The sequence below is a fragment of the Poromitra crassiceps genome, assembly GCF_964638095.1.
Source record: "Poromitra crassiceps genome assembly, chromosome: 17".
Lineage (NCBI taxonomy): Eukaryota > Metazoa > Chordata > Actinopteri > Beryciformes > Melamphaidae > Poromitra > Poromitra crassiceps.
In genome coordinates, this window is record NC_139635.1 from 28,687,677 (window position 1) to 28,714,681 (window position 27,005).

General features: G+C 46.6%; 1 protein-coding gene across 1 annotated transcript in view; it reads left to right on the plus strand.

The window, feature by feature from the left end:
- Positions 1 to 27,005, plus strand: part of phlpp1 (PH domain and leucine rich repeat protein phosphatase 1) — a gene marked incomplete at its 5' end in the record, with an annotated part of 95,021 nt that overhangs the window by 38,447 nt on the left and 29,569 nt on the right. The window contains 3 exons of the mRNA XM_083653748.1: positions 17,220 to 17,416; positions 20,703 to 20,828; positions 25,913 to 26,061. Of these exons, the coding sequence (XP_083509874.1) occupies positions 17,220 to 17,416; positions 20,703 to 20,828; positions 25,913 to 26,061 (472 nt within the window). The remainder of the gene's footprint in view (positions 1 to 17,219; positions 17,417 to 20,702; positions 20,829 to 25,912; positions 26,062 to 27,005) is intronic.

Consider the following 27,005-nt stretch of genomic DNA (forward strand, 5'->3'; position numbering starts at 1 on the left):
AAGCTGCAGATATTGCCATGCCGAAGTTGTACTAAAGTTAATATACATAATAATTACCTACGCTGACATTTCAAAAACACCACGATCTTATGAGCGATTCGTATGAAGCGCAGCCTCGCACAGTGCAAAGTGTGTGGAGATAGGTCTGTCTATAAGTGAGAGAGATGATTGTTGCAGTGATAACGATAAGATAACAGAGATTATTTGTGTACTGATAGCATATATCTTTGAGTAACGTTGGTGCCTGCTGTGCAAGTGCAACTCAAACTTATCACCGTCCACCGCTGTTGAAGAGGGCAAAATAGCCTAGTAACCTCACAAAGCAGTGTATGGGGCACTAGTTTTTAATTCCATAGTAGCGTGCGTGTCCACGGTGTAGCGTCGCTCTTTTTGAATCAAATGGCCATGGTTGTCAGTAGCGAAGCTGTTTTATTGATCCAGCGCTGCGTGTCCGCGCTGCGTGTCCGAAAAATACATTGGCAGGCAGGCATGTCTGGGCAAGCTGCAGCTGACTTTTTTTCTGCTCTCTCTGACTCTCTCTCTGCTTGGAACAAGGAACCGAATAAACGAGGATGAGACATTACATCAGCGGATGCACGGATGAACGTGTTTGTTTCAGTATTCTCCTTTGAGAGCCTGGGGGTGAGGTTAGTGTCAGGTGTAAGCGGAGGGAAACCCTCTATTATTTTGTTACTGTAGTGAGTCGGTGTTAGTTTGTTAAAAGTATAAGTCCACAGCTTTATCTTGATAATGTGCCCAAGTCTCCACTAGATTGAACAAACACACACACACACACACACACACACACACACACACACATACACTTTGATTCATATCAATATTAATAGAGTGAATATTTTCAAATAATATTGTAGTTGGATAAACTGAAGAAAATGAATTTCAACAACGGGTCGTGTTATTCTAAATTTTGACACCAAGATTTAAATTTTTACTGCAAACATATATCGGTTCCAAAATATCGGTTATCGGTGTCTTTCATTGCCGATAATCGATATCGATATCGGCCCTGAAAAACCCATATCGGTCGACCCCTAGTACAGGTACCCCGTGTGGTCTGCGCGGCTCCCTCCCTCTCATACTTTCATATTGGGGTAATGGTCTGAGGTGGTACTTGAGAACCACTGTCCTAGACTGTGCTGGCCCACCCTAGTCTATTTTGTTAATGTTGTTAATGCCCTCACAGCGCAACAGATTGATGCATTTAACTTTAAAATCAAATTAGATGTACATTTTCTTTCTCCGGGGGACCATGGCCCGAGACCACCCCCCCCCCCCCCCCCCCAGAGGGTTTGAGGTCCACCACCCTCTCACTACATCCTGTGGGAAACACTGATCAGTGCATTCAGAAGGCATGGCCCATCTACATAGCAATTTAATCATATTTGTTTTATTGAAGTGATCATCTCAAAGATTTTCATGTAAATAAATGTCCGTTAAGTCACTGTCTATCTGATAGTGAGTTAACACATTGGTGAGTGAGCCTATGGCCCATTGATGGAAGCCTTTGCATTTTCAGTATTGCAGCATTTATGAACTTGGTGTCTGTGGTGACACAGGGTGGGCGGAGCTAACACAACAGACTCACTCTGTAGGTTCCCGACAACACTTATGCGAGGATAACAAGCGGTCTCTGCTAGCATTACGGGTGGTTACTATGGCCGAACAAACTGACTAATGTCACTATGCGCAGCACTGTTTGGATCGCACCTGCAATTACCACTCATCATCATCGCCATAGGTGTCACCCAAGAGAACAAAACTGAAATCTTAGAGATGATCACTTTATTGGGCCTTTTTCACCAACAGCCAATTTGTGTCTAAAAGGCAGGAAGTAACGCAGGTGCAAGCAAACATTAATGAGGGTTTCCAGCGTCCAATCCATTTAGGTGTTCCAGTGCCAGGGCCCTCATTTATGTTTTGCTTGCGCCTGTGTAACTGCCTGCCTTTTACACACAAAATGGCTGCGGCGAAAAAGGCAAATTAAGGGGATAATTAAACATGGACAGCTGATTAAACCCTCAGCCTATCCAAGTATCATTTGATTTGAGTCAGCCGATCAACAGCTGGTGGTGCTGCCTGAGCGTTCCATGCAAACTGTACATAGCATGATTTGTAGATCCTGATGTCACCCCCTGACCGCCACAGTGTTTCCGTGTGCCACTTGTCAGGTGACCTGGCATTAAAACAGTTCTCACAGACTCACTGCAGTTGGGTCAAGGTTAGTAAAACATACAACTGAAGTGAGTGGGGGGGGGGGGGAATGAAACAAAACCAAAACTATAATCGCTGCCTCCTCCAAAAGTAACTGACTTAAATAAACTATAAACTATAACTATAAAAAAATATATATATGTATGTATGTATGTATGTATGTATGTATGTATGTATGTATGTATGTATGTATGTATGTATATGTATGTACCGTAGATATATATATATAATATTCAAGTACTTTCCAACATTAGTTTCCTCAACTGTCAAATTAAACTTAACTCACAATTGGTCCCTTTTGACTTGTACCAGGTGAAGAAGACAATATGGTGACCATGTATTTACCTTCAGTATGAATATACGAGGGATCAGCCGAGCAGCATTTTTGGTAAACAAACCGCTTCACTGGGTGGCAACGCCAATGGAACCCTATGGAGCCCAAGTGGCGCGAGGCGTGAGTGTCTGCTCTAGCCGGCTTGACTCTGTTTACATTTTAAAAACTGCGACAGTTCACACAACTTTAACACGACATGCATAATATTATACATCAAACTCTTGAGCTACTTCTGCTCTCACTCAGAATGTCAAAATATAAGCGATGTGATGTATAGTTTTTGAGATATTAACGTTTGTTTGGCACAACTCATACTAAGTATTAACTGCCGCGGGGTTCCGCATTTCTGGGTGGCAAGTGACATCACGCTGATTCGTCCTATAGGCACGTGTGTAACTGTAAATGCAGTGTCATGCGGCGATAACGCAGGAATAGGTCACTGGTTTCCCGTGCAAACACACATAGCTCATAGCTCGTACTCATCACGTCTACACAAAGCTCAGCAGCTTGGCACGCTTCGCACATCAACACCTCAGCAGAAGCTGGCGGGAGGCAGCCCTCTTCTCCAGCTCCTCTGTGGACCCGCTCGTGTGAGAACATCTGGGAACTTTTAAAGAGGATGTTTGACGGATTAAGAAGCTGCTAATTAAGAGATTAGCCCGTTCACAAACTGTGAAAGTGTGCATGTGTGTGGGCTTTAAACGGCCTACAGACCTTCCTGAGAATCTCTGTGGCGTATTTTCCGCCCTCGTAGTTCACACTTGCGTACACGGCACGCTGTAAACATGGCTATTGTTCTGAAAGGGCGCTGTGAGGTGCTTAGTTGACTGCAGCTGGGCAGCCTGTCACCCGCGATGGCCCTTGCCACCTCCATCACAGGCTCTTCAACGCCTTGTCGCTTTCTATCTGAGTAATCATCTCGTCAAGACGTCATCCAGACAGAATGAGAAAGCCACAAATAAGGAACTAGACTTTAGTTCCTTATTTTGTCCTTCGTGATTTTGGCAAAGAGGCTCAGCCAATTAGAAGGTTTCCCCCCCCCCCAACCGGACACTGCCAGTCTGTATTTTCACATAACCATCTTGGAACGAGTCACTCTGGAAACCGTTTCAAAGGGCGGGCACTTTCAAAAAATACCTGGCAGGTGATTGGATGAACCATCTGTCTATCACGTCTATCACAGGCTCGCTCTCGCTGGCGTCACGCCAAAGCCCGCCCGTAGCTGCCGCATAGGATGCTGATTGGTGCGAACCACTGGTGGTTCGGGTTCAAACCAATAGATTGGAGCGTGGCAAGAGGGATTTGTCCTGTGACCGTGATCTCCCACAAATCCAGCTGCTTCGCAAGGTTAGGTTGTTCCTGCATAGAGGGATTTTCGGCGCCCCCAACAGAGAGGGTTTAGCCACCCCGCAAAGACCTGACATATTTGAGTTCAGGACAAGCCCACTGCATTACTAACTCAAAATCAAGGATTTTTTTTACTGTACCAATTTAAAGAATTTCAAAGTTAATGTCCCGCATTATTTTGTACATTGAAATGACTTGATGTCTGAAACTTGTTGTGGGTGCTGTGAAAACACATTGTATAAGTTCTGACTATGATGACTATACACAAATGTACACACGACAGGAAGCATGATGGGATTGGACCGATCATGCTTACGGTCATGCATAGTCATCCCCCACAGAGCCCTGGAGATGTGTGTGCGTGCGCGTGTGCGTGTGTGCGGCCGTGCGTGTGTGTGTGTGCGTGCGTGTGTGTGTGTGTGTGTGTGCGCGTATGCGTGCATGTGCGCGTCTTTTAACAGAAGGACAGTGGAGCTATTTGTGTCCCAGAGTAACAGCTGGCCTTGCTCACATCTCTTTCCATGTCCTTTCTCCATTGACATTCCTCGGCTGTAATTTGCTCTTTATCTGTTCAAGCCTCCAACATGCATACAGATTATATGTTTATTAGTCTATTATTTCATACAGATTACATGTTGATTAGTCTGATATTTCATACAGATTATATGTTGATTAGTCTATTATTTCATGCAGATTATATGTTGATTAGTCTGATATTTCATACAGATTATATGTTGATTAGTCTGATATTTCATACAGATTATATGTTGATTAGTCTGATATTTCATACAGACGATCTGCTGATTAGTTTGATATTTCATTGGGTGCCTTTGTGTCAAGTTATTATAGATGCTTGCTTTGCAGTGAGCGCTTTTAAGCTTCAGAGGAGATGGATCTGGAAATAAAAAGCTGATATAGGAGCTTGTTATAAGCTGGGAAAGAAGCCATTTGGTTGATCACATCTGCCACCATCTACAGAACGCAAACATTCACTGATATACGTAACGCACTTCCCATTGGTGGGATAAGTGAGTGTGTGTTTCCAGTGTGACTCTGCACTGGGGGATGAGTGAGTGTGTGTTTCCAGTGTGTGTCTGCACCGGGGGATAAGTGGGTGTGTGTTTCCAGTGTGTGTCTGCACCGGGGGATGAGTGAGTGTGTGTTTCCAGTGTGTGTCTGCACCGGGGGATAAGTGAGTGTGTGTTTCCAGTGTGTGTCTGCACCGGGGGATAAGTGAGTGTGTGTTTCCAGTGTGACTCTGCACTGGGGGATAAGTGAGTGTGTGTTTCCAGTGTGTGTCTGCACTGGGGGATAAGTGAGTGTGTGTTTCCAGTGTGTGTCTGCACTGGGGGATAAGTGAGTGTGTGTTTCCAGTGTGTGTCTGCACCGGGGGATGAGTGAGTGTGTGTTTCCAGTGTGTGTCTGCACTGGGGGATGAGTGAGTGTGTGATTCCAGTGTGTGTCTGCACCGGGGGATAAGCGAGTGTGTGTTTCCAGTGTGTGTCTGCACTGGGGGATGAGTGAGTGTGTGTTTCCAGTGTGTGTCTGCACCGGGGGATGAGTGAGTGTGTGTTTCCAGTGTGACTCTGCACCGGGGGATAAGTGAGTGTGTGTTTCCAGTGTGTGTCTGCACTGGGGGATAAGTGAGTGTGTGTTTCCAGTGTGTGTCTGCACTGGGGGATAAGTGAGTGTGTGTTTCCAGTGTGTGTCTGCACCGGGGGATGAGTGAGTGTGTGTTTCCAGTGTGTGTCTGCACTGGGGGATAAGTGAGTGTGTGTTTCTAGTGTGTGTCTGCACCGGGGGATAAGTGAGTGTGTGTTTCTAGTGTGTGTCTGCACCGGGGGATAAGTGAGTGTGTGTTTCCAGTGTGTGTCTGCACCGGGGGATGAGTGAGTGTGTGTTTCCAGTGTGTGTCTGCACCGGGGGATGAGTGAGTGTGTGTTTCCAGTGTGTGTCTGCACTGGGGGATGAGTGAGTGTGTGTTTCCAGTGTGTGTCTGCACTGGGGGATGAGTGAGTGTGTGTTTCCAGTGTGTGTCTGCACTGGGGGATGAGTGAGTGTGTGTTTCCAGTGTGTGTCTGCACCGGGGGATAAGTGAGTGTGTGTTTCCAGTGTGTGTCTGCACTGGGGGATAAGTGAGTGTGTGTTTCCAGTGTGTGTCTGCACCGGGGGATGAGTGAGTGTGTGTTTCCAGTGTGACTCTGCACCGGGGGATAAGTGAGTGTGTGTTTCCAGTAGGGATGTCAATTTTCGGTTAATTTCACTTTCGATTAACCGACGCTAATAATCGATTAACCTATCGGTTAATTCATAATTTTTTAATATTTAAAAAAAAAAAAAAAAAAAATGTTTTTTTTTTTTTTTTTTTTTTTGTGTGTCTATTTACTCAATGAACTCATGCCCAAACAAGGCGTGTCTATTTAGATGCTGAAATGTTAATGCTTTTTGTGTTAGAATTTCTAACACAAAAAGCATTAACAAGCATTAACAAAAAGCATCAACATTTCAACACAAATTATTTTTGTGTTAGAATTTCTAACACAAAAAGCATTAACATTTCAGCATCTAAATAGACACGCCTTGTTTGGGCATGAGCTCATTGAGTAAATAGACCAAAAAAAAAAAAAAAAAAAAAAATTTTTTTTTTTTTTTTTTTTTTTTTTTAAATATTAACTGATAGACCGACAGCAATAACCGAACAACGACGTTAGCGACGGTTAATCGATTAACGGTTAACCGTTGACATCCCTAGTTTCCAGTGTGACTCTGCACCAGGGGATAAGTGAGTGTGTGTTTCCAGTGTGACTCTGCACCAGGGGATAAGTGAGTGTGTGTTTCCAGTGTGACTCTGCACCGGGGGATAAGTGAGTGTGTGTTTCCAGTGTGACTCTGCACCAGGGGATAAGTGAGTGTGTGTTTCCAGTGTGTGTCTGCACTGGGGGATAAGTTAGTGTGTGTTTCCAGTGTGTGTCTGCACCGGGGGATAAGTGAGTGTGTTTCCAGTGTGACTCTGCACCGGGGGATGAGTGAGTGTGTGTTTCCAGTGTGACTCTGCACCGGGGGATGAGTGAGTGTGTGTTTCCAGTGTGACTCTGCACTGGGGGATAAGTGAGTGTGTGTTTCCAGTGTGTGTCTGCACCGGGGGATAAGTGAGTGTGTGTTTCCAGTGTGTGTCTGCACTGGGGGATAAGTGAGTCTGTGTTTCCAGTGTGTGTCTGCACCGGGGGATAAGTGAGTGTGTGTTTCCAGTGTGTGTCTGCACCGGGGGATAAGTGAGTGTGTGTTTCCAGTGTGTGTCTGCACCGGGGGATGAGTGAGTGTGTGTTTCCAGTGTGACTCTGCACCGGGGGATGAGTGAGTGTGTGTTTCCAGTGTGACTCTGCACCAGGGGATAAGTGAGTGTGTGTTTCCAGTGTGTGTCTGCACCGGGGGATGAGTGAGTGTGTGTTTCCAGTGTGACTCTGCACCAGGGGATAAGTGAGTGTGTGTTTCCAGTGTGACTCTGCACCAGGGGATAAGTGAGTGTGTGTTTCCAGTGTGACTCTGCACCGGGGGATGAGTGAGTGTGTGTTTCCAGTGTGTGTCTGCACCAGGGGATAAGTGAGTGTGTGTTTCCAGTGTGTGCACCGGGGGATAAGTGAGTGTGTGTTTCCAGTGTGACTCTGCACCGGGGGATGAGTGAGTGTGTGTTTCCAGTGGGTGTATGCGCTGTGCTGTGACTTATGTGGGTCAGCGGTGCCCTGAGGTGTGGCATGCCCGGTGCTGTAGTGGAGGTGCGCTCATGTCAGCTTGCGTTTAGCAGGGCAGGCTGATGAAGGAGGGAAGTGGCCTTGTTCTCACTGCAACAGAAGCAGAAGAAAGAGGCTTTAGATGTGCTAAAGCGGAGATGGATGGAGAGACGTTGGCCTTGGCTACTGATCCCCTTGTATGTGAGGACTAGTGCGCTCCAAGGTCTAGTAGTGGACCACCTACTAAAAATATTCATATAAGCCACCAGCAGTTGTTTCCCATATGCATGTGGTTGTAGCTGTCCCTATAAAAACACACCATAAAAATGCACATACACATGTACTGTACTGTATATGTATTATTGTACCCTTGGTGCTATCAATAGCAGGTTACCAGCCACATACATCCATTGTGGAATTGTTTCACACCGCCCGCCCCCCAACACACACACTACACACAACTAGGGATGTCACAATATATCGTCCCACAATATTATCGCAATATCAAAACGTGACAATATGTATCGTTGAGATGAAATCTCATATGGCGAGAAAAATAAGCTGAACATGGTGACACTGATCTGCATCTGATTGCATGCTCGCTCTCCTTTTCATTGCTTTGTTTGAACAGACGAGGGACATTACAGACACGGAGGATGAAAATGGTGAAATTACTCAAATTAGCGTGGAGGATGCCCCCTCAACTTACAAATCGATCGCAAAAAAATATTGTTAAAATATCGCATCGTATCGTTATCGTGAACCCAATATCGTGTATCGTATCGTATCGTGAACTGAGTGTATCGTGACACCCCTACACACTACACATCTTAAACTGAACTGAGAATGCATCGTTTCAGTTTCCTACTCCTACAATTGACTACAGTGTGATTTGTGCGTGTGTCTTTCCTTGTCTTTATATTTAAATACACTCAATTGCACATACATGTGGTGTAATTGTTCCATGCTGTACAAGTTTGTCTGCTTGAAAGTTCTATTCTGACGAGTCCTCTGTGATCCGTCACATGTTGCTGTATGTTGTCTGGTGCAGCCGTCCTCACCTTGCAATGCAAATGGTTTATCAGTAGAAAAAGGAGTGGCTTGTTGTGGCATTATTCAAATGATCTGCTGGACCGTGCAGTAGGTGATCAAATGCCTTGCTCTGTTTACGGGATTAGGCTTTATAAAAAGTTTATATATATATATATATATATATATATATATATATATATATATATATATATATATATATATATATATATATATATATATATATATATATATATATATATATAGATGTTAGTCTTTAATTGTTTATTGTGGATCCCCATTAGTGAGACTACTCTTCCTGGGGTCCAAACACGTAAAATACAAACATAAAAATCCAAAAGCATTGGAGTAAAAACAACACAACAAAAAGAAATAAAAACAACCAAAAAACAAGTGAGTCAAGGCTCGCTCAATATTCATGTCAGTCAAATATCAACCGTATCAACTCTTCTCATCAACAAAAAGAAATGTATCGGTCTTCCTGAGTAATTGCACCAGCAAAAACAACTTATACTGACCTTTTGTTTACCATACTCACATTAGACCATATATTATATTGATTACAATATATAATACATAATACATATAATATAATACCGTAATACAAATTCCTTGTCTTGGTCCATATATAGTTAGTTTTGGTCCAAGTAAAATGTGCTATGGTCACTAGTGATTCTAAATATAGTTGAATCGCTTGATTTGACCAAGTAAAACTATTTTTATTAACATTTTACGAAATGTCTGGAAAAATGATAGGTGGAAAATTCCTTGGTGTGTATGCCCAACCCGGATGAGGGCGTGACTTTGGCACTCTATAGACTTGCTACTGGGCCCTGTCCTACATGTGTGACAGTCTGCTTATGTGTGTGTTGGTGTGTGTTTGTGTGTGTTTGTGCATGTGTAACAGTCTGCTTATGTGTGTGTTGGTGTGTGTTGGTGTGTGTTTGTGCGTGTGTGACAGTCTGCTTATGTGTGTGTTGGTGTGTGTTTGTGTGTTTGTGCGTGTGTGTGTGACAGTCTGCTTATGTGTGTGTTGGTGTGTGTTTGTGTGTTTGTGCATGTGTGACAGTCTGCTTATGTGTGTGTTGGTGTGTGTTTGTGTGTTTGTGCGTGTGTGCACGCGTGCACATGGGTATTGGAACTGAGTGTTGAAGGGAAATGGTCTTTTCCTGAGCTTGGGGAAAGGGAAGGAAGCCATCCTTAGTGAGTAACACACACTTCATCCTCAGTGAGTAACACACTCTTCATCCTCAGTGAGTAACACACTCTTCATCCTCAGTGAGTAACACACTCTTCATCCTCAGTGAGTAACACACTCTTCATCCTCAGTGAGTAACACACTCTTCATCCTCAGTGAGTAACACACTCTTCATCCTCAGTGAGTAACACACTCTTCATCCTCAGTGAGTAACACACACTTCATCCTCAGTGAGTAACACACTCTTCATCCTCAGTGAGTAACACACTCTTCATCCTCAGTGAGTAACACACTCTTCATCCTCATTGAGTAACACACTCTTCATCCTCAGTGAGTAACACACTCTTCATCCTCAGTGAGTAACACACTCTTCATCCTCAGTGAGTAACACACTCTTCATCCTCATTGAGTAACACACTCTTCATCCTCAGTGAGTAACACACACTTCATCCTCAGTGAGTAACACACTCTTCATCCTCATTGAGTAACACACTCTTCATCCTCATTGAGTAACACACTCTTCATCCTCATTGAGTAACACACTCTTCATCCTCATTGAGTAACACACTCTTCATCCTCAGTGAGTAACACACACTTCATCCTCAGTGAGTAACACACTCTTCATCCTCAGTGAGTAACACACTCTTCATCCTCAGTGAGTAACACACTCTTCATCCTCAGTGAGTAACACACTCTTCATCCTCAGTGAGTAACACACTCTTCATCCTCAGTGAGTAACACACACTTCATAGTACTCGGACTCCAACAGTACACAGGTCTAGGAATTGACTAAGCCTTCTTCACATCAACACACACCCACCTCAGAAGGCCTTTCTGCTATTTTTAAAATGCAGATCTTCTGCCTCAGCGTCAGTAGATTACGGGCTGCTGGCCACTGTGACTGAAAAGCATCGCGGCTCTTCTGATGTAGGTGGAAAACGGTGAAGTCAGATGGGTGTGTGAGGACCAAAGTCTATTAGAACTTCCTCCTCCTACTGTGGAGAGTCACCAAGAGGTCCTGCATGTTGCTAGACCACCCCTGTAAACAGGAAGCTCACGTAGGAGTCCCACCCGTCTCCCCGTTTCCTCCACTCAGCATTCCCATGGCCAGACTGAATGGCTTCTGCATCCACTCATTACATGGCCATGTGACACGGTTGTAAATTCCTGATCCAACAACACCCATACAGCAGTAAGGCTGGATTTAAAAAAAAACGATATATCGATATGGAATCGATAATACATTTGAAGGAATATTGATATTGATATTGATCTTTCAATATAATGCATTTTCCCGTGGATGCTTGAAGCTTTAAGACTCGCCTGATTTGGTTCTTAGCACAACAATATCTCGTAAACATGTGTAAACATTATTTTCAATCATGCACCAGGTGAGAGGGTTCCTTCCATGTACAATTTACAGCATTACTTCTTTGAGAATCTCTTTCATATCCAAGCAAAATTGGTATTGTAACTGGAATATTGAATCGTATCGATATATCAGAACCGTATCGAATGGGGAAATCAGTGGCGATGCGCAGCCCTATACAGCAGCCAATTGTAATTGAAACCTCTGCAGCCCACTCAAGCTGCCTGTAATTGTTCTCCTTTTTAAAAAGTCTGTTTTGGTCCATCAACAACATGGAGGGGGACAATTAGATGGATGCACATATGGAGACGGTTAATCACTGTCACTGTGTCAGCCAGCAAGCGTGTGTGAGTTAGTGTACGCATACGCACGTGTGTTTGTGTGTGTGTGTGTGTGTGTGTGTGTGTGTGTGTGTGTGTGTGTGTGTGTGTGTGTGTGTGTGTGTGTTTGTGTATATGTCAGTGTCAGTGACTGGAGGAGTAGGAGGAGGAGGAGGGTGCCTGGGTGCATATGCTTGTGTGGGAGAGTGCATGTTCCAACAAAGGCCTAAAAATAGTAAGAATATGCCCATGTGACATATTGAGGCTAAAAGCTTGTGAATAATTTGTCTAATGCAACACCCCCTCCCCCCCCCCCCCCCCCTCCTAAGCTCAATCATGACAATATGTTCTGCTGGTTACCTCCGCCAACCCTGTTGCAATGAGCTTGTGTTTTCACCCCTGCCTGAGTTTGGTGGACAGATAGAGATATAGAGAGGCCTTGGCTTAAGGATGAGTTGATTCAGTGGTGATCTGGGATATCATTCTGCCATTAGATGTGTGTTTTTTAGACATACGTCCAGGATGCGGAAGTGGATGCTGACAACATTGCATTCACATGCTATTTTCTCTGACAACCTGGAAGACAAGCGATCAACAAACATAACAGAGGCTGGGTTTGAGAATCGTTCACCGTTGGCAGAGGCTTCCCGAGTCCATTCCGCCTTCACCAAGTGCCTTCTAGTTAAGTGTGATATTTGCTGCTGTTTGACTGCTGGGACAGCTCACCCTGTAGTTCTGGCCAACACTCCTCATTTAACATCGGTAGTAGTAAGCTACCCGCTCAGTATGTAGTCCAATATCTTTTTGCAGACTAGGCTATTGATTGGGCTGTGAAAACAATACTAGAGAGGAAAGGTCACTGCTTTGTGACTGCGTCGATTAAAAAAATGCTGATTGGCGTAGTTGGGAATAAAACTGTGCCTCTTGGACAAGGTGAATTCAACCATGCACATAATGTGGATATGACAAAGAAAAGCCCCCCCCCCCCCCCCACACACACACACACACACAACTTAGATTCATATGCTGCATTCAAGTGGGCTCGTGTTCACTGTGAATATGACATAAATGCACTTGAACGGCCCCCTCATGTGCTATGCATGACTTGGTAGGTGGAATCTTTCTGAAAGCTTCGAAGCTCACAAATTGTGATGTGTCTTGTGACGTTTTCACAAAATGGCGGACACCATGGACGTTGATGAAATTAAATACAGTATATTGTCATTTTAGCTGTATAGAGCTTTTCATAGTCATTTTATAACGTGTCCGAAGAACATGTTGATATACATGTTTTCTCAACAGTTTCATCTTGTCTCCTCTGTGATTATGCCTTTGCATTTCCTGCATTAACGTAGTTAGCCGCTCGCTAGCTATAGTGGTAGCTAAGTTGTTAGCTTCTAGTCAACTGCACATGTTCACAAAGTGACCACTTGAATGCCAAGCATGTTGTGTACGCGACTTCCAGTCTCGTAAACACAAGTTCATGACTTCAATTTGAAGGCAACAAAAAATTAATTTCGACATCGAAACATATTTTAAACCAACGTTTCAGCATTCCATGCTGCCTTCATGAAGGTTGTGTCTGGCAGGACTCCGATTTCCTCATACCAGCAGGTTCAAGTAGACAGGTGAGGTTGATTGAGCTCACTGTCGATAGGCCTTTTTCACAGCAGCCATTTTATGTCTAAAAGGCAGGAAGTAAGACAGGTGCACCAAAATATTAATTAGGGTTTCCAACTTCCAGTCTCCAGTTTCCAATGAGTTGGTTGCGCCTATGTTTACCCTGCCTTTTAGACACAAAATGGTGGCTGTGAGAAAGGCCCATTAGGCTGTCTGTGTTGAGAGCACAGGCTGACCACAGGTCAGTAGAGGCCATCACAACGTGGAAGCAATTATAATATCGCTAGTAGTTTCATTACTGAGTCACCTAGTTGCACTATAGTAACCTCCTTGCAGCCAGGCCTGCTCCAACTTCCTTTCAATTTCAACTGCCACTCCATATTTGGTGTTTCCACCTCCTCCCTTCCTGTGCAGATACAATGGTCTCTGTCTCAGCCTATATCTGATACTTTTTAATTGGCTCAGTTCTGCCGAAAGCTATTTTCTTTATGTCATTCTAGCGCGAGGAAAACTCTTATCACTATAACCACCATACCATTTCCCCCACTATTTCCCCGTTAACTTAAAGGCAACTTCTAGATACACTAAGTTTTGTCACAGAGACAGCCAGCCTGATTTTGCCTGGAGGACGGCCCTTGAAGTGACCGGTCACAGACCAGCACTGACCTCATACTGTCACACGCCCAAACGTCTCTTTAAATTGACCAGAGAAAGCGTTCTTCCATGCATTGTGGTGCACAAACTTGCTGGAGTGACTTGTTTACAAGCAAATATTAAAACTGCCAAAGACACCATAAAGGCACAAGTCTCCTGTGCCTATTTCATTCAAATATTTGTCACTACAATAACCAATAACCATACCATGAGTCTAGTCTAGTCAAGATCATAAAAATCCAGCTGTTAAAAATGCAGTATCAAAAATGATGACATTCATAAACCCAGCTGAGATCAAAGTGTACATTGACCGGTCCGAGTCTGAGAAGTGAAGTGTGTTAGATCCAGACTGCCTGATGTCTCAAAGTCCCTGCTCTCCTGATAAGGAGACTTGTTCTATCCCTGTAGAACACGGAGGAAATGGGTCAAAGGTCAAATGGTCAGCCTGGACAAAGTGAGCAGCAACTGCTTACGTTGCTGCTATTTATGCACCTAATGGTGCTCCGCGGCTCAGCTATACGGGTCGGGTTGTAAGCTCACGTTTTGTCAAGTTTATTTATATAGCCCTAATTCACAAGCATCTTCCAGAGGACTTTACAGAGGATGTGTCTTAGTTAAATCTAGCTAAGCATAATCGATTTGACAGAATTGAAAGGGCTTGTATAAAAAGCATATAAAGAAAACACGCATAGAAGAGAAAGAGAGGGAGGGGAAGAGAGAGAGAGAGCGGGGAGAGGAGAAAGAGAGGGAGGGGAAGAGAGAGAGAGAGAGCGGGGAGAGGAGAAAGAGAGGGAGGGGAAGAGAGAGAGAGAGAGCGGGGAGAGGAGAAAGAGAGGGAGGGGAAGAGAGAGAGAGAGAGCGGGGAGAGGAGAAAGAGAGGGAGAAAAGAGCGGGGAGAGAGAGAAGAAAGAGTGGAGAGAGAGATACGAGAGAGGGAGAAAGAAGAGAAGAGAACAAGACAGCAACCAAAGAATCTAGCTAATCTACTGCCTAACCTGCCCTCTCATAATCCTACTCTAACCTAATCTAACCCAATCTAATCTAACCTTCACCTGAACTGCCTGACAACAGAAGAGTGTAATCTACAGCCTGTCCTAACCTAACTGGCATCCCTCAGCCTTAACCCTTCTTGCCTCTCCCCGGGCCCCCTGTCTTCCTGGGGGGAGGCGACCTGACCACCAGGTCTCAGCATGCCAGGGTCACCGAGATGCAGGCACGGAAGAACGTTGCCCCTCCCCAAGACCCTGTGATGGCCGATGCAAATAGAGAGCGGCAGTAGAACAATCAACAGTCAACAGTAGATCAATAGACAATAAAAAAAAGGACAATAGACAATAAAAAAGTAAAGAAAACTCAAACGAGGTCAATTAAGGTTGAGGTTATACAAACATAACCTTTGCCACAATGCCATGTTAGTAAGCAACTGACTCCTTTAGAATGACAGGAGAGGACACCTTTTTGTGGGAATCTCACCAAATACAGGTGTAGGTTTCCCCCACTCTCCTCTAGCAAAACTCTGGCCGTGACCATTAACATTCAATTCAACTTCACTGATATCGCACTTGTACGATGGAGTGACAACAAATATCTCGAATCTTGAATCAACTTCACTGACATCGTCAGAACGGAAACTGTTGCATTGACGGCTCGAGCAAAGACCCCAGGTGACATCACATCATAGTATTGTTTGAGACACACCTCAGATGAAATGTGCATAGTTCTGCTCAGAAGGATGTTCAACCACGCAGAGCATACGGCTGTGTACGCTCGTCTCCCGAGTTCCTCTTCCTCTTAGTCGGCATGTAAAAGACCCGAGCTGAATTATTCAAAGCTGTAAGAGTGTGTGCAAGGCAAGCTAGCACTTACTTAGCCCACTGACTCCTTCTCTTTGACACACAGCTCCGCCCCCCAGAGACACAGCTCCGCCCCCCCTGACACACAGCTCCGCCCCCTGACACACAGCTCCGCCCCCCTGACACACACCCCCTGTGCTGCGCTGCGCTCCGCTCGCTGTGTTTGGAGTGGAGTGAAATATGTGTGAAAGCGACAGTGCGAGAGGGATGCAGCTCGTTTACAGGCAGGCCACAGTAATGCGAGACATTTTCTGAGGCCATCTGTCGCCGCTTGGAAAGGAAAACTTATTGTGAACCAAGCCATGAAATGTGTTGGCCGAATGGCTGGACAGTGTGGTTAGACATGCTGTGAGCAAAACATGGAACTATAGATAGAAGGGCCAAACCGAAAAGCAAGCAGATAGACAGACAGATGGACAGAGAGACAGACAGACAGATGGACAGACAGAGAGACAGACAGAGAGACAGACGGACAGAGAGACAGAGAGACAGACGGACAGAGAGACAGACAGACAGACAGACAGAGAGACAGACAGACAGACGGACAGAGAGACAGACGGACAGAGAGACAGACGGACAGAGAGACAGACAGACAGACGGACAGAGAGACAGACAGACAGAGAGACAGAGAGACAGACGGACAGAGAGACAGACAGACAGACAGACAGAGAGACAGACAGACAGACAGACGGACAGAGAGACAGACGGACAGAGAGACAGAGAGACAGACGGACAGAGAGACAGACAGACAGACGGACAGAGAGACAGACGGACAGACAGACAGAGAGACAGACGGACAGAGAGACAGATGGACAGATGAGAAAAGGCAGGGGGAGGACAGAGCATGTCAGCTCAGGGAGGTTTGCGGAGGTGGAGATAGAGAGAAAACAGGTGGATGTTTAGACAGAAGGATAAGATAGGCTGGGTGACAGGACGCCTGATAAGCGGGCTGGACTGTCAGGTTTGGCAGGCTGATGGTGAAGGCAGAGAACAGGGCATGGAGGAGACAGCCAGCCACGCGGAGAAAAGTGACTCAATTGTAAGAGCATAATTTAGGAGCGCTGCACCTGCTATTGAGTTGGAGACCGTTAACGTAGAGCCGCATTGCATGCTAATCTCAAACTAGCACATCCAAGGCTGACAACGCCTGCTGCTGATCTCACGCGTCGCTCACCCAGCATCGTGATGGTGCTGCTGCGGAGAGAGAGAGAGAGAGAGAGCTCTCCTGCTAACCACACTGCGTCTATTTCAGATCTTTTGGCCCCACGCTGAGTGCTAAGCGGTTAGCCACAGAGATCAGGCTCACCATATTGGCTTTGTACGCACAGTGTGTGGCGCTGTAAAAATGAGTAGCTACAGATTACACTACAAACACATTAGATTAGATTGCTTCTATCCATTAGCGTTATGCTAATGTGTCTCGAGAGAGACAGTGGCCGATGATTGAGGTGAAGCTACTGTATGACGCTAACGACAGCAAATCAACCCCTCTCCCCCCCCTCTCTCTGTTCCAGGGAAGCCCCACAGCATCGAGAGCTCGGAGCGAGTGCAGCTGTCGGGCACCTATAACGTGCGCAAAGGGAAGCTGCAGCTGCCGGTCAACCGCTGGACGCGGCGGCAGGTGATCCTGTGCGGCACCTGCCTCATCGTGTCCTCCGTCAAGGAGAGCCAGACGGGGAAGATGCACATCCTGCCGCTGATTGGAGGAAAGGTACGGGACAGTTATGATGTCACAACAGTCACCCCTGGGGCGTCTGGGTAGTGGAGAGGTAAAAGCACTCGCCTACCACCTGCGCACACCCGCAGGGTTTCCTCTATATGTATTTAGTACAGCGGCCGGCGGCCCACCGCTGCTACATCCTGGCCACCGCTACTTCAAAATAAGAGAACATATTTTTGGGGGGACCTGGCCAAGAAAAGCAGCATGAAGTTACAGAGGCTACAAACAAACATTACATTATATAACATCAGAGAACTAAATGGTGCAAAACACAAACTTGTTATAGAAAAGTAAATCCGTGCTAATTCTCCGCGCCGGTGGTGTCGTACGACACGCGCTTAACCATCGTCCCCCATTCTTGAGCTTTGGAGCAGCAGTAGAGAAGACTCGGTCGCCAAGGGTGCGAGGGATGGCGAGAAGTCCAGTGTCGGAGGAACGGAGTCCACGTGAGGGAGTGTATGGGTGGAGTAGATCTGTCAGATAAGCAGGGGCCAAACCGTGCCGAGATTTGTAGGTGAGGAGGAGGATCTTGAAGGTGATGCGATGTTTTATGGGGAGCCAGTGGAGATGCTGCAGGGTGGGGGTGATGTGCTGCCAGCGGGATATATATAAAAAAATTTTTTCACCCAATAAAAATGTGCAATTGTCATCAAAAACAGCCAGTAAAGGGTTAACTAATATAAGTGGGACCAACCTGGGGGTATGTGAAATAGCAGAGTCCTGATTGGCTCTGAGAGACAAATGAGCCAAATGACCGAGACATCAGAGGGGAATTGGGGAAAAAAGGTGAGGAAAAATCCGGAAAAACTAAAGAAAAACAACAGTCACGAATTGTCTTTTCTCCATGACATTCCCGTGTCTTTTAGGGTGATGCACCTTCTGCATTGGATCATAAACCCACAGTTTGATATCACCAGCGACCTCATAATGTCACCACGCACATTGCTAACGTTCCTGCACAGTGATGATGACATCATTGCACCTTCCACAACTGTCTGTCCTTCAGTGTGACTTCAACAACGCTTCATGCTTCTTCCATTTCAGGCCCAAAATGGAAATGCATACGGCTGCTAGCCGTAGGCATAATACACACCCGACGGCATAATATGTTTAAAATTCTGCACGCATGTCTTTGATTTTACACTTCTTATCTGGGGTCACGACATGATATCATGCATAATGGATCCCTATATTCACTCGGAGCCTTATCGCGTTCTGTTTTAAACCGCGACTCCTCCAGAAGACATTTTCTCTGGCTTTGGAATGCCTTGGTTCCAGCAGGGAGTTAAGGAGTGAGCCGCTGGTAATGACTTTGATCCCTTTATTGCTTTATATGGCTCTGTGTGTGTCCACACAGCCGTTGAATAAGGGCTCTCTTTCTATCCTGACACAATGCACACTCCATATCCCACCACACCCACTTTTCACAATGTCATTTCATACACATAAGACATGACCTCCAGTCAGCCATTCAACCAGACAGCGCCTGTGTATGTTTGTGTGTGTGTGTGTGTGTGTGTGTGTGTGTGTGCACGCCACGCACACGCACACACGCAAAAAGCACATTACTAGCTGTAAGTGCTTCCATTTACAATTCCAACACCATGACTAGTCATCCACATGGTCTGCGTATGCATTTTGATGTGTGTGGGAGCCTGTTTTAAAAGCAATTGCATAACCCTTATGTGCACACAGTGTTTGTTAGATGAGCATCACATGACTTAGGGGCCATTCAGACCAATAGCGTTTTTGGAGCTGCCAACATCTTTCTGCAATTCATTCTCTATGTAAGGACGCGCTAGACATGCTCCTCTTTTAATGAACGCACCTGGCGTTTCAGCGCTGGTGGTGTCTGTTGTTTTTGGAGGAGCGCTGTGGGCGTTTTTAAGCTGAAAAAAGTTGAACATTGAGGAAAAGCGCCCTGATCGTCTTTTTCGCTCTTCCTACCTTTTCTCCTCCCGAGGGATTTTCAACCTCTGCTGCTGCCAGAATTAGCAATAATCTGGCTTTCATGTTGACAGTGAACAACATCAAACAGACAAAACCAGCTGGCTACCATCCGTGTGGTCGTTGTGTTCTGATCTGTACTGCACGCGACTACAGGGGAAAACAAACAGAGCACAAAAAAAAAACGCTCCGTGCGCTGTGTTTTGTGCACAATGGAAGCGCTCTCAACATGATGTTCATAGCGTTCTGACTGAAAAAAAGCGCTTTGGGTGTGAACGCCACCTTATACGCTATATACTGTACACATGTGTTTGTTAGATGAGCATTTACATTACATTTACATTACGTCATTTGGCAGACGCTTTTATCCAAAGCGACTTACAATAACACATTTTTGTCAGCAATAGAGCAATCAACTACTGTATGCAACACAGTCTATGACAACTACAACCTCTGAAGGAACAGTGGTACAAGTTTAGTTTTTTTTTTTTAGAAAGATAGAGAAAGAAGTTAGATCAAGAAGGGCCCAGATGGAGCCTCACATGATGAGCATGACATGACTTATACACTTTATACTGTACACATGTGTTTGTTAGATGAGCATGGCATGTCTACAGAATATACTTGAGTGTGCTGCTTCTGGCTGACTGAGTTTTGGCAACCCTACAGCCAGCGAACATCATAATGTTAAAAATAGTAACACTAATATCGCTAAACAGAAGGCGTTTAAAATGAGAGACCATACTCATAATGGCCATGTTTTAACAGGATTGAGTGTATTGTCTGACTTTAGAGGCGCGGGGTAATCACTGATATTAGGCCTGCAACTAACGATTATTCTCATTAACGATTAATCTGGCAATTATTTTCTCGGCTAATCGATTAGTCGTTTGCTCAGTAAAATGTCATAAAATGGTGAAAAATGTTGATCACTTTTTCCCCAAAACCCAACATGACATCCTCAGATGTTTTCTTTTGTCCAGACCAACAGTCCACAACCCAAAGATAATCAGTTTACTGTCATAGAAGACTAAAGAAACTAGAAAATATTCACATTTAAGAAGCTGGAATGAGATAATGTTAGTATTATTAATTTTGTCTGTGTGTGTCAATGGGTTATTAATCGACTAATCGTTGCAGGTTATGTGAGTTTTTGGATGTGCATCATGGACTAAATAACTGTGTGTGTGTGTGTGTGTGTGTGTGTGTGTGTGTGTGTGTGTGTGTGTGTGTGTGTGTGTGTGTGTGTGTGTGTGTGTGTGTGTGTGTGTGTGTGTGTGTGTGTGTGTGCGTGCGTGCGTGCGTGCGTGCGTGCGTGCGTTTGCTGTAGGTGGAGGAGGTGAAGAAGCACAGTCACTGTTTGGCCTTCAGCTCGGCGGGGCCTCAGAGTCAGACGTACTACGTCAGCTTTGACAGCTTCACGGAGCACCTGCGCTGGCATAGACATGCTGCCAAGGTACTGTACTCTACTGTATGTATATGTACTGTATGTATATACAGTATGCATTACACCTCAGCTGAACCCTACATCACAGCACGGGTGTGTTTACACCTCAGCTGAACCCTACATCACAGCACGGGTGTGTTTACACCTCAGCTGAACACTACATCACAGCACGGGTGTGTTTACACCTGAGCTGAACACTACATCACAGCACGGGTGAGTTTACACCTCAGCTGAACACTACATCACAGCACGGGTGAGTTTACACCTCAGCTGAACACTACATCACAGCACGGGTGTGTTTACACCTCAGCTGAACGCTACATCACAGCACGGGTGTGTTTACACCTCAGCTGAACACTACATCACAGCACGGGTGTGTTTACACCTCAGCTGAACACTACATCACAGCACGGGTGTGTTTACACCTCAGCTGAACACTACATCACAGCACGGGTGTGTTTACACCTCAGCTGAACACTACATCACAGCACGGGTGTGTTTACACTTCAGCTGAACACTACATCACAGCACGGGTGAGTTTACGCCTCAGCTGAACACTACATCACAGCACGGGTGTGTTTACACCTCAGCTGAACACTACATCACAGCACGGGTGTGTTTACACCTCAGCTGAACACTACATCACAGCACGGGTGTGTTTACACCTCAGCTGAACGCTACATCACAGCACGGGTGTGTTTACACCTCAGCTGAACGCTACATCACAGCACGGGTGTGTTTACACCTCAGCTGAACACTACATCACAGCACGGGTGTGTTTACACCTCAGCTGAACACTACATCACAGCACGGGTGTGTTTACACTTCAGCTGAACGCTACATCACAGCACGGGTGAGTTTACACCTCAGCTGAACACTACATCACAGCACGGGTGTGTTTACACCTCAGCTGAACGCTACATCACAGCACGGGTGTGTTTACACCTCAGCTGAACACTACATCACAGCACGGGTGAGTTTACACCTCAGCTGAACACTACATCACAGCACAGGTGTGTTTACGCTTCAGCTGAACACTACATCACAGCACAGGTGTGTTTACACCTCAGCTGAACGCTACATCACAGCACGGGTGTGTTTACACCTCAGCTGAACACTACATCACAGCACGGGTGTGTTTACACTTCAGCTGAACACTACATCACAGCACGGGTGTGTTTACACCTCAGCTGAACGCTACATCACAGCACGGGTGTGTTTACACCCAGCTGAATCCTACATCACAGCACGGGTGTGTTTACACCTCAGCTGAACACTACATCACAGCACGGGTGTGTTTACGCCTCAGCTGGACGCTACATCACAGCACGGGTGAGTTTACACCTCAGCTGAACACTACATCACAGCACGGGTGAGTTTACACTTCAGCTGAACACTACATCACAGCACGGGTGAGTTTACACCTCAGCTGAACACTACATCACAGCACGGGTGTGTTTACGCCTCAGCTGAACACTACATCACAGCACGGGTGAGTTTACGCCTCAGCTGAACACTACATCACAGCACGGGTGTGTTTACGCTTCAGCTGAACACTACATCACAGCACGGGTGAGTTTACACCTCAGCTGAACGCTACATCACAGCACGGGTGAGTTTACACCTCAGCTGAACACTACATCACAGCACGGGTGTGTTTACGCCTCAGCTGAACCCTACATCACAGCACGGGTGTGTTTACACTTCAGCTGAACACTACATCACAGCACGGGTGTGTTTACGCCTCAGCTGAACACTACATCACAGCACGGGTGTGTTTACACCTCAGCTGAACGCTACATCACAGCACGGGTGTGTTTACACCTCAGCTGAACACTACATCACAGCACGGGTGAGTTTACACCTCAGCTGAACACTACATCACAGCACGGGTGTGTTTACACCTCAGCTGAACGCTACATCACAGCACGGGTGTGTTTACACCTCAGCTGAACGCTACATCACAGCACGGGTGTGTTTACACCTCAGCTGAACGCTACATCACAGCACGGGTGTGTTTACACCTCAGCTGAACGCTACATCACAGCACGGGTGTGTTTACACCTCAGCTGAACACTACATCACAGCACGGGTGTGTTTACACTTCAGCTGAACGCTACATCACAGCACGGGTGTGTTTACACTTCAGCTGAACGCTACATCACAGCACGGGTGAGTGCAAGTTGAAATGGTAAAATATGGCACTCCACTCACGTTGATTGCACTGCCCCGCATTGGACTGATGTGGAGCCACTCTGCTGTATATCACCCAAGAGTCTCTGGGTGCACACATACACAAACACGTCACACATGCATAAACACCGCTAGTGTCTCTCTATCTCTCTCTCTCTCTCCCTCGCTCTCTCTCTCTGTCATTTGAACTCAAATAGGCCATAGCCAGAAAACCTCTTTTCTAAATATTATCAGGGACATGCGTGTGACCGGGGGCCCAGAGGGCCACTCAGAATAGAAGCTTGGAGAGAGGCAGCACGCGCGTGGCCCCTGTCCCGACTGTCCCGCCGAGCCTCCAGCTGACTTTGCTCTGAAAGGCTGGAGTCGGTTCAGTTGTAACCTGCTCGCTCGAGGCTCAGGTTCAGTTGTAACCTCGCTCGCTCGAGGCTCAGGTTCAGTTGTAACCTGCTCGCTCGAGGCTCAGGTTCAGTTGTAACCTGCTCGCTCGAGGCTCAGGTTCAGTTGTAACCTCGCTCGCTCGAGGCTCAGGTTCAGTTGTAACCTGCTCGCTCGAGGCTCAGGTTCAGTTGTAACCTGCTCGCTCGCTCGAGGCTCAGGTTCAGTTGTAACCTCGCTCGCTCGAGGCTCAGGTTCAGTTGTAACCTCGCTCGCTCGAGGCTCAGGTTCAGTTGTAACCTGCTCGCTCGAGGCTCAGGTTCAGTTGTAACCTCGCTCGCTCGAGGCTCAGGTTCAGTTGTAACCTGCTCGCTCGAGGCTCAGGTTCAGTTGTAACCTCGCTCGCTCGAGGCTCAGGTTCAGTTGTAACCTGCTCGCTCGAGGCTCAGGTTCAGTTGTAACCTCGCTCGAGGCTCAGGTTCAGTTGTAACCTGCTCGCTCGAGGCTCAGGTTCAGTTGTAACCTCGCTCGCTCGAGGCTCAGGTTCAGTTGTAACCTGCTCGCTCGAGGCTCAGGTTCAGTTGTAACCTCGCTCGCTCGAGGCTCAGGTTCAGTTGTAACCTCGCTCGCTCGAGGCTCAGGTTCAGTTGTAACCTCGCTCGCTCGAGGCTCAGGTTCAGTTGTAACCTGCTCGCTCGAGGCTCAGGTTCAGTTGTAACCTCGCTCGCTCGAGGCTCAGGTTCAGTTGTAACCTCGCTCGCTCGAGGCTCAGGTTCAGTTGTAACCTGCTCGCTCGAGGCTCAGGTTCAGTTGTAACCTCGCTCGCTCGAGGCTCAGGTTCAGTTGTAACCTCGCTCGCTCGAGGCTCAGGTTCAGTTGTAACCTCGCTCGCTCGAGGCTCAGGTTCAGTTGTAACCTGCTCGCTCGAGGCTCAGGTTCAGTTGTAACCTGCTCGCTCGAGGCTCAGGTTCAGTTGTAACCTCGCTCGCTCGAGGCTCAGGTTCAGTTGTAACCTCGCTCGCTCGAGGCTCAGGTTCAGTTGTAACCTCGCTCGCTCGCTCGAGGCTCAGGTTCAGTTGTAACCTCACTCGCTCGCTCGAGGCTCAGGTTCAGTTGTAACCTCGCTCGCTCGAGGCTCAGGTTCAGTTGTAACCTCGCTCGCTCGCTCGAGGCTCAGGTTCAGTTGTAACCTCGCTCGCTCGCTCGAGGCTCAGGTTCAGTTGTAACCTGCTCGCTCGCTCGAGGCTCAGGTTCAGTTGTAACCTCGCTCGCTCGCTCGAGGCTCAGGTTCAGTTGTAACCTCGCTCGCTCGCTCGAGGCTCAGGTTCAGTTGTAACCTCGCTCGAGGCTCAGGTTCAGTTGTAACCTGCTCGCTCGCTCGAGGCTCAGGCTGACAGTTTACGCTGTCGTCTCAGTTTAGTTAGGAGTCCGCTTTCAAAGTCTCGTAAAATTTGACTGACAGGTGATTCCAGGTTTAACTACTGAACGCACCTGTTATTGATGAGGCGAGACAGTGATGTAGTGTGTAACGCGAGATCAGAGGCGCCGCGTGCTAACGCTAACCTGTCAGACTTTCCCTTGCCTTCTCTCCCTGACTCTCTAATCCTAAGTCGATTGGCTGGGGAGTGACCTCTTGAGGGCAGGCCACACACACACTATCTCTCTCTCTCTCTCTCTCTCTCTCTCTCTCACACACACACACACACTCCCTCTCTCTCTCTCTCTCTCTCTCTCTCTCTGTAAAGAGATAATCCTGTTCTAACTCCAGGTCTCCCTTTCTCTTTCTCTGTCACCTCTCCTCCTCTTTCTGCCCACCCCGCCCCCACATTTTGTACTTAAAGTATCTGTACTTTCTACTCCGTACATTTTGAAAACAGGCTTGTTACTTTAGTTCTAATGCACGTCAAACAGGCTTGTTACTTTAGTTCTAATGCACGTCAAACAGGCTTGTTACTTTAGTTCTAATGCACGTCAAACAGGCTTGTTACTTTAGTTCTAATGCACGTCACGACAGATAAAAACGATGTAACGTTTGTCTGTCTCTCTCGTCTCACACTTCCACGCTGCTACCGCCCCCTCTCTCCATGCATGCTTCTAGCTCGCTTGACTGCCTCTCTCTCTCTCTCTCTCTCTCTCTCTCTCTCTCTCTCTAGTGTAGTGTGTCACATCACATCAACAATGTAGCCTAATGAGGGAGAAGGAGTAGATGTAATTTTAAGGATTTTAATTACATAATTGAACTTTTTTATGGGAAAACCATAGCACACACATTATTAATCAAAGTAGAGTTTTTTTTTTATACATCTTCAAACATGTTTGGAGGGGATCTTTTAAATTTAATAGTGTTCGAATTATATTACTATGACATGAGTTTCAGTTAGCTTTCTAGAAGAACTTTTATACTTTTAAGTCCATTTCAGAACCCATACTTTTTTGGTTACTAACAAGTTGATCAGTACTTTTACCCATCTTTTTTTTAACTTCTGCTAGTAAAGAATGTGTGTACTTCTCCCGCCTCCTTCTAGATGGTGTCCCAGAGGATCAACTCAGTGGACCTGTCGTGCTGCAGCTTGGAGCAGCTGCCTCCTAACCTGTTCTACAGCCAAGACCTCACCCACCTCAACCTCAAACACAACTTCCTGCCCGCCGACCAGCGGCTGCAGCCGCTGCAGAGGTACGAGCAAACACACCTGAGGCCAACACACAAACACACCTGAGGACAACACACCTGAGGACAACACACAAACACACCTGAGGCCAACACACCTGAGGACAACACACAAACACACCTGAGGCCAACACACAAACACACCTGAGGCCAACACACAAACACACCTGAGGACAACACACCTGAGGACAACACACAAACACACCTGAGGCCAACACACAAACACACCTGAGGCCAACACACAAACACACCTGAGGACAACACACCTGAGGACAACACACAAACACACCTGAGGCCAACACACAAACACACCTGAGGACAACACACAAACACACCTGAGGCCAACACACAAACACACCTGAGGCCAACACACAAACACACCTGAGGACAACACACCTGAGGACAACACACAAACACACCTGAGGCCAACACACAAACACACCTGAGGACAACACACCTGAGGACAACACACAAACACACCTGAGGCCAACACACAAACACACCTGAGGACAACACACAAACACACCTGAGGCCAACACACAAACACACCTGAGGCCAACACACAAACACACCTGAGGCCAACACACAGACACACCTGAGGCCAACACACAAACACACCTGAGGCCAACACACAAACACACCTGAGGACAACACACAGACACACCTGAGGCCAACACACAGACACACCTGAGGACAACACACAGACACACCTGAGGACAACACACAAACACACCTGAGGCCAACACACAGACACACCTGAGGCCAACACACAAACACACCTGAGGCCAACACACAAACACACCTGAGGACAACACACAAACACACCTGAGGCCAACACACAGACACACCTGAGGCCAACACACAGACACACCTGAGGACAACACACAGACACACCTGAGGCCAACACACACACACCTGAGGCCGACACACCTGAGGCCAACACACAGACA